Below are 12,152 nucleotides of genomic sequence, written 5' to 3'. Positions count from 1 at the left end.
TAGGACGTTATATTTGATCTTTGAATGGCTGCAATCCAGGCCATCCGTCGCGTCTTTGTTACTTCGGAAACATGGCTCGAACAATTTCTCTTCAACGACGTAATCCGATAACAACCGATCTCTTTACCCGTCGGCTTCCCGTGGCTGTCATGCTATTGCAGTTAATAATACAACAGCTTCTTGACATTTTTGTGTTTCTTTTTATCGCTGTATAACTGATTTTAATTGAAAGCCTGCGTGCGCTAGTACCGCTTGCCACGAGTTCCCAAAATCCTTTGCGGTTCTACCCGTGAATGACGTCACATTTTCAATCTCCATATAATATGCATGTTAAATTTTATATTTGGGGTAAAATATCAAGTCTTTTCAAGTAAACCGGTTCAAGTCCAATTCAAGTCCCAAGTCATTGGTGTAAAAGTCCAAGTCAAGTCACAAGTCTTAGAACATTTTTTCAAGTCAAGTCTAAAGTCATAAAATTAATGACTCGAGTCTGACTCGAGTCCAAGTCATGTGACTCGAGTCCACACCTCTGGCATGTTCTGCCTGTGCTTGCATGGGTTCTGCTCAGGTACTCCTCCCCAAGTCTAAAGACATGCATGTTAGGTTAAATAGTGATTCTAAGTTAGTTCTCTATGTGTTATCCCTGCGATAGAAAAACTTGCCCAAGGTCTGTTTTCACCCCATGACAGCGGGTGTAGGCTGCAGCCCCCCTGGAACCCTGAATTGGATAACCAGAAAAAGATGGATGGATTCCCTCAAACTAGGCCTTGTGAATGAAATTAATCACAGATTAACTGATGGTTATTAGGCAAAATAATAATAGTAATAACAATAATAATAATAATAAATTTAAAAAAGCAGCACGGTGGCACGGTGGTTAGCACTGTTGCCGCACAGCAAGAAGGTCCTGAGTTCAATTCCACCATCAGGCCGGGGTCTTTCTGTGTGGAATTTGCATGTTCTCCCCGTGTTTGCGTGGGTTCTCTCCGGGTACTCCGGCTTCCTCCCACCGTCCAAAGACATGCAGCTTGTGGGGATAGGTTAATTGGATAATCCAAAATTGTCACTAGGTGTGAATGTGCGAGTGAATGTGAGTGTGAATGGTTGTCTGTCCCTATGTGTTAGCCCTGCGACAGACTGGCGACCTATCCAGGGTGTACCCTGCCTCTCGCCCTATGACAGCTGGGATAGGCTCCAGCGCCCCCCGCGACCCTGAAAAGGATAAGCGGAAGCGAATGGATGGATGGATGAAATTTAAAAATGGCTCTTTATTGCACACCACAACATTAGTTAAACCCAGTGGAAAGTGTTTTTAAATCCGAAATGCTAAATGGCCTAAAGCTGAAATTCCTCATTGTCAATTAAATCTCATTTATTTTAAACCCATTGAAGTGGAGGTTTAAAAAAGATGTATTCAGATAACTGTTCATATACAGTATCTGATCCGAATAGATTTCCAATGTTACTTCAGTATCAACCACTGAGAAATCATAAGTCTCGGAGCTTTCAATAAAATGGCCTTTAAATATTTCGTATATTGTAAAGGCAAGAGCCTGTTGTTTCTGACATGCAGGTTCAACAAGCCAAACTAGCGCTAATCTGTCTGTTCGTTTGATAAAGTGCAGCAGACAGCCCGGGCTAACGAAACGAGGAGCCGTTGGCTAAAAAGCTAAATAAATAAACTATGACTCTACTTCCAAACTGGTTAGACTTCTGAGGGTTCTAGTATGTAAATGCATGACATTAAATAAATAGCGTTTCAAATTACCTTTACAGAGATTATTTTGCCCCCCGTTGAACCGCCCAACACTTCACTATCCGGGATATCCAAGGCTACATAAGCATGCGCACCGCGGCGCACGTCACGGGTGTGACGTCAACGCGCTCCAATTCAAACTTCAGGAAACGAAAGTGTCGTTTTAAAACGGTCTCGCCACAAAACAGACGATATTTAGTGGATAACTTCCGTCTCCGTGTTCTCTTTGTAAGTATTAAATATTTTCTTTGGTTGTGTGTGCATGCCTATAGCGTTTGTTTTCAACACTACATGTACGACAGAAAAAATAATATTACGTTAATTTGTGTTTGCTAGCTACCATTGACATGCGCACGAGAATTGGTAGAGCTGTCATGTTTTTATTTTATTTTTCTCATGTTTAATTAGCATGAAAGGATTTTCTTTTCCTGGCACTATGTAAGGTAAATGTGAGGAATTAAACCTATTTCAATAAATGAAATTTGGAAAAAAAAATGTAGGAAATTTTGATGTTCATTGAAAGCACGACGGGTGTGTCGATTTTGACTCAACTTGCTTTTGTAAAATGTATTATTAATAGTCAGTTCCACTTCTGTCTCTGTTTTTCATTTCGCTGTGTTCTTAGCTGAGGGTGTGTTTTGAGCTGCTCTTCACTTGGAGTGCTTGCACGAAATTCTTTGATTGAAATTAAACTGCGTACCTTCTGGTGGATTCAACACCAGCACAGTCACTTTACTTTTCTTCCCAGAGCACTGCACTTAGTAACAACAGAAGCAGCCATGACATCTAAAAGTGCCAAAGAGACCATAGTTGCCAAGTTGGGTTTCAAATCCAGCAGCTCTGGCTCCAAGGCTGAGGCAGAGCTGGAAAAAGTCAAGAAAGAAAATGTTCACCTGAGAAAAAAGATTGATGACCTGGCCAAACGGCACATCAAACCGCCTGATGCGGACAAAAGCAAGCTGCTGGAGGTAAAAAGGAAATCTTGGCTTTCTCAGTAACATTAAGCACCTGTAGCACTTCCTTGTTTTTTATATATATATGTGTGTGTGTGTGTGTGTGTGTGTGTGTATAATATTGGTTGTTTCAGAGGATTCTTTCCCTTGAGACCTTGAGAGAGAGGAACAACCAGCAGTTGCTGGTGAAAGAGCAGGAGCTGGAAACTCTGAGACAGCAGCTGTCAGCTAAAGGAGGAGAGGTACACACAACACCTCTCTACAGAAATACACAGTTAAAAATCACATATACAGTCGACTCTTATAGCTCTATCCATCAAGAAGTCCTCTGTGAACGTGGTCAGATAGTTGGACACTTTTCTGCTCAGAGTGACAAGATAGACTTGCAGCTGTATCTTTGAAAGTACTCGACTTTTCAAGATATGTTGCATTCGTGGCATTGTATTGGTGGCATATGTATTGCTAGCAGCAGACAACTGTCAAAAAGAGAGAGGAAAAAAACTGTACTAGAATTCCAGTAAGCTGCCACAAAAACAGTTGGGGGGAAATGGCTTCTATCTCATCTTGACAGCAGCTCAGCAAAGTGAAGTTTTGACGACTAACAGAAACGGCATACTAACACATGGTGTTATGAGCTGTTCACTTGACTCATAAGCTATCTGTCTGCAGTGGGTCTTTTTGCGTGGATTAACATTCAAAACAAGTTACTGCTATGCTGTAGACTTTGCTCTTGTCTATTTTTGAAGTTTTGTTGGAGTTTAATTTGGGCTAGCTGGAAACATGGAAATGACACACTCTGACAAATAGAATATCAATATTTTATGTAACCCAGACATTAATCACATTAGCCTTGCGGTTGTTAACCTTCATTAAGAAATGCACCAATAAAAGAAAGAAAGAAATTGGAGCTGCTGTGTGGATCAGCCAGCTGTGCTATGTTAGTTGTGTGAAGGGGATAATTGCCTGGAAAACACAAACCATCCCTGCTTGAAGAGAATTGTGTTGTTTTGGCTACAGGTTGTTTTGGAGGCTAGTCAAGTTGTTTGCTTCGTGTTGTTTTGTGTGCATTTCAGGTGGTGGCGTCGCTGCAAGCCCAGCTGGAGCAGCGGAGGAAAGAAGCAGAGCAGAGAGACACGTTGTTCCAGAGTTTGTCACAAGAGACGGAGAATCTGAAAAACAAGCTGGTCACTGTTTCTGCCCGATGTCAGACTCTGGAAACTCAGGTGGCGGTAGGTTGATATTATAACCTCTGATTTTATTAGCCAGGGTCAGTGTCTCATTTTACAAACGGCCAGTTGCCTTACTAATCTGTACTCTACTCTAGTTGTTTTTTATATCTATTACTACAGTGGTATTCGTTTTATTACACTGATAAGTGCATACCACTGTCCCCTAAGGTAAGTCTTTGCAATGCTCAGAGAAGCTGTTAAAAAAAACCACAATTTAGTTTTGCAAAATTAGATCTGAGCAAATAACAAGACTTTGGAGGGACAAGACCAAATGCACAGCGCCACATTTGGTGAAAACCAAACGTATCAGCACCAACTCCTCGTATCAGCTGTCAAGCATGGTGATAGAGGAGTGATGATTTGGGCTTGTTTTGTAGTCACAGAGCCTGGGCGCTTTGCAGTGATCGAATTGACCATCTGTCTGACAGTTAAAGCTTGGCCTAAATTGGCTTACGCAGAAGAACAATAGTCCCAAATCTGCAACAGAATAGCTAAGAAAGGAATCAGTGTGTTGAAATCACATAAAGTTCAGATACAATGATGTAAGAGACTGATAAAGTTATGCAGAAAGCAATTACTTCAATCTTTTGCTGTTAAATGTGGTTTTACAAGCTACTCAATCGCAAGTTCTATTCAGTTTTTCCCACACAGTGTTTCTACAGTTTGGCTTCCTTTTTGTTAAAAAAATACACGGTGTAAATCACATCTTGTTTTTTTTTTATCTGAGGCTTTTTAAAAATGTAGAACTTGAAAAGAACCTGACTTTTTTTTTTTTAATTGTCTTAATTTGTAAAACCCAACATGCACTTTCTTTTTTACCGTGACTGCATTTATGAGTACGCCTGGGCTAGCACAAATCATTTTATTTGAGTGTGAAGAAAAAGAGAAAAACTTGAGGAAAAAGTTGCGCCCTCTTTTTGGCAGAAATCGCAAAGGAACAGAGTTGCTTGAGTAGTTATATCCCTTCCTCTGACAGCAAATTTTCCCCCTGGTCTCGGATTAAATCCTGCAACAGCTTTCTGTCCTCTGCCTCCCATTCTAATATCCTCCTCTGATTTATTTTTTTCCCTTCTTCTGTATCTATAGTGCTGATGCAGTAGAGCTATTTCTTTTGTTTTGTAACAATCTGGTCAAATTAAATTCAGCTTTAGCTGTTGCTTGACTTGTGTTACAAAACTGGAGGCTGACTAAAAGTAAAATATGTGTAATATTTGCTCATGATAAGGCTTTTGTTTTGATCTGAGGTTGATGCACCTTAGACTTTCATTTTCATTTTTTTCCCTCACATTTCACCAGGAGCTTTTTCTCTTCTTTTATTTATTTATTTTTCTTCAATAACTACTTCATGAGCTGAAGTTTGTTTGAAAATCCAAGTGCAGCTGTTTATTTGTCCATTAGGTGGCACTGTGTGACCTCCAATTATATTCTTCATCATCTGACATTAGCTGCAGCAGATTTAATAATTTGTTTTAATGAAAGTCTCACATTACACGTTGCTTATAATGAAAATGTTTTTCCCTTTGTCTTCTTTGCCAACTATTAACACCCCTGGTAGCATCACAGCCGTTACAATAGTGTCATGAAAGACAAAATAGCATCTTTGTTCAAATAGCACTTTGACTAAAGCATCAAATGATTCATATTCAGCAGTGTGAGAGCCTTCAGTGGGTCTGCAGGTGCCACTTCCCTTGTCACTGTAGGCTCTTAAATGTAGCCCTTTGATGCTTTGAGTGCAGCTGGTCCTGCTGCCCATCAGGATTCCTCTTGGCTTCTGAAGAGGCTTTGGTGGCAAAAATCACAAGTAGGGACTTGAGGAAGACTCAGTCATGTCATACCTCCCTTTATGGACAAAAGTACCTTTCTAGAGATGGGGGTGCTGAAGCCCTGCTCATAGTACTACAAATGTAAAAATCAATTCAGCCTGTGTTTTAAATGGAGTTCACCCGCAGTATATTTTATCAAACTCCTGCCGTTTTAATCATAATCCGTTACACACACACACACACACACACACACACACACAGAAAACATTATTCAGTGATGTACAAAACAGCACTATCACAAAATTTATTTTTTTTATCTCCTTGCTCTCCATTGTGGGTCAAATATTACTCAAAATCAAAAGTAGTTTTCTGTTTCTTTTTTTACAAGAAGCCCAGAGATTTCTTATTTCTTTCTTCTTCTTTTTTCCTTTTTTTGTTACTCATGAAGGTCGCAAGAAGAGTTGTAATGCTGGTTGAATGTAAATGCTCTTAGATTGTTTTTATACTGTTTCAAGTCTAACTTGAGTCCAAGGCTGGAAAGCATTACAGTGCAATACTTGAGTTACTTGATATGTGGGAGGAGTAGTTGGTACTTGTTGCCTTTGTAGTCTTTTCATGCAGAGCTTTATGGGTTTGTTTTTTTTGTTTTTTTTTAAATCTTATGTCTTAATATCTTCAAGGTTATGTTTTTGTTTTTGTTTTTTTTACAGCAATACTCTCCACTTCGTTTAGCAGGTTTTAAATTACTACATATAATCTGACCACGCCACCTATTTCTCTTCTTCTTGAATTTGGAAAAGTTGTTAGTGGGCATAGTTTATGGGCTGCACATTCAAATCCATCACGTTCCTCGCAGAGCTTTAGCACAGAGATGATCATTTAGATGCAAACTCCAACATCTCTGTGAAGGTTTTATAGGATCTGCTGGTGGGATCGGCCATGTAGGCATCAGAGTTAGGGTGACAGAATTGGGAGATGACTGTGTCTCTAGCGATGAATAGAATTTGCACCAGATTTGATAGCCTCGTCTCTCATAGTCTATTAAAACCAGTGCTTGTGCTGATAACTATCGATAGTGTTTTTCTTTTCATTCTCATTTAGAAGATGGAAAAACCTAAACCCGCTACACCTTTGTTGTCTCAACCTTGTATAACCTGAAGTTTTTAGTGTGTGAGTATTTGCCCTTGAAGCTGGATAAACTGAATAACACAAATGCAGCACATACAACTCAGCTGACCTGCAGTACTATAAAACCAGAGGATGCTCTGAGAGTGCCTCCTTCTGTTTTCCCTTTGCACGCTGCAATTCTCCACCAAGTTTCATTGTCTTCGGTTTTTGTGCGATCTCCTGGCAAATGGACAGACAAACAAGCTACAATCATCACGTGATTTGGTTCTTGTATTGCTGGAGGAATGACAGGGTCTCTTTGTTTTCCGTGAGCTTTGGCTGCCTTGAATTGAGCCCCCTTTTTTTTAAAAAAAAATTCAGCTTTAAGACTCTGCTATGTCCAGAACAATTATAGTAAAAGGAAAGCACAGGTGCAGACAGCAGCTCCACAGCTCGGATGCATATTGGATAGACCTTTTATCATTAGGATTTGCTAATACAAATGAAACCCAATCTTTTCTGAATGAAAGTATTAACATTTTTATGATGGCTAGATCAGATGTAAGTGTTGATGCCAACTCAAGTGAACCTAAAGACGTTTTCTCTTTTCAGAATGGACAGGCACCTGCTGTAAACCTCGTAATGATACAAGATCAACTGAAAGATGTGAGTCCAGCAAGATGATGTTCACCTATTTGTAACCGTATCATGTATATCCTGCTACCGAATGATGTGCTCATGAATTTGAGCAGCTGAAAAGTTCACATATCGTGTATAGGATGCAGTTTGTCATTGTAGGCTGTGCCTCTCTCCCTACCAGGCTCTGGAGAAGAACCAGCAGTGGCTGGTGTACGACCAGCAGAGAGAGGCCTATGTGCAGTCTGTCCTGGCCCATACTTTAGAGCTGGAGCAGCAGCTGGCTCAGGCAAAGCAGCAACAAACCAAACAAGAGGCCAGTCCAGAGGGTAGGAAGTGTGGGGGGGAACTGAATTGGCTTTGCTCACTATTCCTTTATTATTCACAACAATCATACAGTAAATGGAAAACTTTCTTTTGGCCTAACAAGCAGCTTTTTTTGAGACACATGTGGCATGGAAAGTGAAAGGGGCAAGCCAGGAAAATGAATGTACTTTTTGTTTTTTAAGTTAAATAAAATGCAGCAACAGGCTTTGAATTAGAAAATGATTTAATGGGTAATAATGTCAGAATAAAAATGTGTTCAAATCCAGTAGCGGTCAGGATTGAGCTTTCCATACAGCTTTCACAAAGATAATCCTAACATTTTCACTGCAAATAATGTTTCTTCATTTGCTTACTAACACTTCTTGTCTCAGCTCCTGCCAACTTGGCAGATCCAGAAAAGGAATCTCAGCTGAAAAGCCAATATGACCACTTGGTGTCTGGGATGCAGAAAGACCTGGAGAGCCAAAAAGAGCAGGTTACCAGAGCCAGACAGGAGCTCGGTGTCCATCGGGAGCAGGTAAATGCCAAACAGATTTCATGTAATCACCATTTACTCATTTTGATTAACAACTTTGCCAGCTTGCTCCCCTTTCTTTATATATTCTCCATGTTGTGGCTTGTGCTGCTCATGCTGATAATACTTTCAGTCTCTATCAAACAATGTGCAAATTCACTGAAATTCACATCTATTTAAAAGAAAGCAACTGGGCTAGTTTCACTAAGCATTTCTTGAATTCAGATGTCTTTGTAATTGAGCTAAAGCGTTCCTTTAAAGAATGAAGAAGGCGAAATATATAAAATATCCTACAATTTGGCTTGTCTGCACCTGGTAGGCCTTGAAAGCTCAGGCTGAGCTGCACTCTCAGCGGGAGCAGGTCACCAGGGTTCAGGAGGAGATGTTGGCACTGCAGAAGAAGTACGACGACAAGTGCAGCGAGCTGTCGTCCTTACTGAGGAAGTACAAAGACAAGTGCAAAGAGCTGGAGGAGGCCAAGATGGATCTTCAGGCAGAGCGACTTAGCAACAGGTAAAGAAAGTCCTAGCACCTAACTAAAGCGGATGTGGCCAAACTAAAAGTTAAATGGGACACTTCCTTTGAATAAACAGTTGGTTGGTTTATTTATGGATTCCAACTGGCTTTGCAATTTATGCAAAGTACTTTACAAGCCCAGGTTCTTGAATACAGAGGGGTGACACTGAAGAGCCCTTAAGAATCCACACATAGTGACTGTTAATGGCTTTAACTGCTGCTAAGTACTACAAATATGAATATTGTTGATACTTTTATGGAATAAATAAACCATTCATCCAGACATGCAGTCTGTGAGGAGAGAAAGGTGTCGTCTGAGCGTGCAGACAGAATGAGGGTGGAACTGGAGACTATGGATATCAGATTGGAGGAGGAGAAGAAGAGATCTGCTGAGCTTCTGTTGCAGGTGAGATTCCCATTCAGTGATTTGTCTCCTTTAGTCAGTATTCAGTAATATTTACTTATTTATCAAAGTTTTTCTTTCAAAACATTTGTAATGCATAAAAAAGTCTGCATTTATAGGGTTGCATATAAAATGGAAAGACCTCATCCATTAGCAATTATATTTAATAAGTAAAGTGCAAGAGCACAATAGATGTACCAGCATATTTAAATAAAATACAGCTCCAGGGTTATCTGAAAAGAAAAGAACTGAATGATAGCATGTGTGTTACTCTTTAATGGTGCTATACAAGTGTGTTTGCCTTGCCTTGATCATGTGCTTCACAGGTAAATATGCTGCAGAAGTCCGTCCTGAGCCAGAAGGAAGAGCAGAGAAGAATTGCAGCACTGGAGCAACAGGTAACACTCTGTGTTTATATGTTACCCAAATTGTTCCTATTAATAGAAGTCTTTGTTTTGTAATTGAGTGGCTGGATTTATTAAAACAAATATATAATCACTAGGAACTGTGAGAAGTCAAAAAAACTGAGATCAGTAATTACTGATTGCACAACCTTAATGTTCACCACCCACTTATGAGTGGAAATTCTGTCAGCACGGCCCTTCTGGGTAGTATGTGATGTGGAGTTGTAACAGTTTTGAGCTGTGTTTTTTAAGAGTTGCAATCCAAACCGTTCCCACTTGTCTCTACTTCCTGTTTATTTCTGCCCCTCCTAAGATCCAACTCTCTGCCAAGGACTTTGAGAATGAAAAAATTGATCGTCAGAGCATGCAGCACCAGTTACATAAGGTGCTGAAGGAACTTCGCAAGGCCCGTGATCAGATTGCAAAGCTGGAATCTGCTGTAAGTGTTAGACTTTAATAATGGGGAAGAAATGTGATGGCTCTTGTTGAACACTGGCATGCAAGACTTCAGTCCCATTTTTGTATCCAATTAAAGCACCAGGGCTTCTGCTAAATGAATGTATTGTCATGTTTTGTGTTTCAGAAGCAGCCAAATGCTCGCTTTTCAGAGCCCAGCTCGTATAATAGCCTCGAGTTTGAGCGTCTCACTATTGAAAACCCTCTTGGCCCTACATCCCCATCTAAAGTCACCAACCTCCTGGACGAGAGTTTCCTGGAGTGCCCAAAGTGTCGGGCCCCTTATCCCACCAGTCGTCACAGGGAGCTGCTGACTCACATCGATTACTGCTTTGCGTAAGCTAACACATCAGCATAGATGAGTGATTCTCAGTGTGCATGTCCGGACCTCCGCTTACTCAAAGGGGTAAAAACAAACACAAGATCACTCTACAAGATTTCTGATTCATTCAGGAAATTTGTGTTTTTGAATCTAGGTAAAATAAAACAATGAACAGGCAGTTTTAGACACTGACTCTACAAACATAGCACTGATAACAGAGTATAAGATATTTCTTGAAGTCACTGGAGACCACTTGCATTCGATCCTGTTCTTTTATCGCAAAGTTAGAAATACCGCCTTAATGATCATTTAACATAAATGTATAAAATATTCATTTATGTAAGAAATCATGGGACATATTGTGCATTATTTTCCAAGAATGATGGGGTCTACGGTGTCCATTAAAAAATGATTTTTAAATTTATTTTATAACAGTATTTTGGCTTTTTTACTCTGTTTTTTTTTTTCTCATTCAATATCCAAACAGGTCCGATACTTGAATGCTTGTGTAGATACGTTTTTTTTAAATAGAAGGGATTTGCAGGATACTCTTAACATGCAAATCGCTCGAACATGTACTTCAGCTCTTTTTGCCATTAGAAAATCACCAAACATCTTCTTATTTACAGTTTTTTTTTTTTTTTTTTTTTTTTTTTTTTTTTTTTTAAAAACTTTAATACTCCATCCATATAGTTACATCTGGGGTCTCTGTTTAGATTTTGCTGTTTGTTAAACTCTTGGTGAATCAGTGTTGTTTTGGTGTGTAAATGTGTGTGTGTGTGTGTGTGTATATCACAGTATTTATTCTTGTTTTTGTTTTTAATTGGTGAACTACTGTCTCTTTTCAGTGATTTAGTTTTATTTTGCTTCAGTGTGTATCACCAGACAATGTTTTGCTTTTGTAATGGCCTTCTTTCTATCGAGGGACTATTGTTTATGTTATTTTGCATAAAAGTTTACAAGCCTGTCTAATATACTCCACTGATGAAACGGCTAAACACACACTTTCTAAACTCCTCTTCTTTTCCCTCCATCATCATCGGCAGCAGTAGTCGTGTTTCTTTTTGCCTGGCTTTATGCGAAAGTGTTATGTTACCTAATTAGCCATGTGTTTTCGGTTATGTCAGTGATGTTTGTGCAATTGCTAAAGCATTTCTCTGTTTAACGTGTAAACAGCTGTGTAAAGTATCCCAAACCATGACCAAGTTTTTATTTGCCTGAACTGAACCAGACTTAAAATGTACAGCAGTCGGGAGCTTATCTAGTCACATGTGGGTGGTTGTCCCTGTATTCTTTCCTGTTCAAGTGAAGCTCACTTCCATCTCCACCTTGACTTTTCAAGCCTGCGGCCATTTAAAGCTGGAATTAGATTGCATGAGTTAATTCCTTGTACTAAACTATTTAAGGCAGGGACTACCAAAGGTCCTCCCGGTAGGGGGAAAAAGAGGTTAAGGTGTCTATTCTTGCAGCCTTGGCAGTGTGACCAGTTGACATGAAACGAACACTGCTGTGCATCTTATATGTGGTTGTTTTTATTTGGGCTAGCTCTCATAGAAGATCCAAGAGTCCAACTTTTATCAATAAGTTTACCTGTTTTTTGTTTTTGTTTTTTTGTTTTAAACCTGATTTATTTCAATCATGTACACCAAAGTAGTTTTGCCATGATCTGTACTGTACTGTACAAAAAATGTGCAATAAAGATGTAAATCTCTTCCCAGCACATCTTCCCCTGTTTAGTTTTTCTTTCTTTTATTTAGTTGTTGATA

The 12,152-nt window shown here is 39.6% G+C and overlaps 1 protein-coding gene across 1 annotated transcript; it reads left to right on the top strand.

Annotated features, from left to right (window-relative positions):
- The first annotated feature begins 1,874 nt into the window (after positions 1–1,874).
- cep55l (centrosomal protein 55 like) lies at positions 1,875–12,106 on the top strand. The gene is made up of 12 exons (XM_004567509.3): positions 1,875–1,984; positions 2,505–2,724; positions 2,844–2,951; positions 3,783–3,938; positions 7,421–7,474; positions 7,629–7,773; positions 8,143–8,288; positions 8,605–8,798; positions 9,084–9,207; positions 9,531–9,602; positions 9,922–10,047; positions 10,192–12,106. Exons 2-12 carry the CDS (start codon positions 2,536–2,538, stop codon positions 10,402–10,404), a joined length of 1,527 nt encoding a protein of 508 aa, XP_004567566.1. The 5' UTR covers positions 1,875–1,984; positions 2,505–2,535; the 3' UTR covers positions 10,405–12,106.
- The last annotated feature ends 46 nt before the right edge of the window (positions 12,107–12,152 follow it).

The sequence above is a fragment of the Maylandia zebra genome, linkage group LG8 (genome assembly GCF_041146795.1).
Source record: "Maylandia zebra isolate NMK-2024a linkage group LG8, Mzebra_GT3a, whole genome shotgun sequence".
Taxonomy (NCBI): Eukaryota; Metazoa; Chordata; class Actinopteri; order Cichliformes; family Cichlidae; genus Maylandia; species Maylandia zebra.
The sequence above is the reverse complement of the archived record's forward strand: the minus strand, read 5'-3'. Positions and strand labels throughout refer to the sequence as shown.

Excerpts from the sequence above, each read along its gene's own strand:
- cep55l (XM_004567509.3), top strand. The coding sequence starts at position 2,536 with ATGACATCTAAAAGTGCCAAAGAGACCATAGTTGCCAAGTTGGGTTTC. Across the intron at positions 7,774-8,142 it reads ACAAGAGGCCAGTCCAGAGG|CTCCTGCCAACTTGGCAGAT; the intron begins GTAGGAAGTGTG and ends TTCTTGTCTCAG. Across the intron at positions 10,048-10,191 it reads TTGCAAAGCTGGAATCTGCT|AAGCAGCCAAATGCTCGCTT; the intron begins GTAAGTGTTAGA and ends TTTGTGTTTCAG.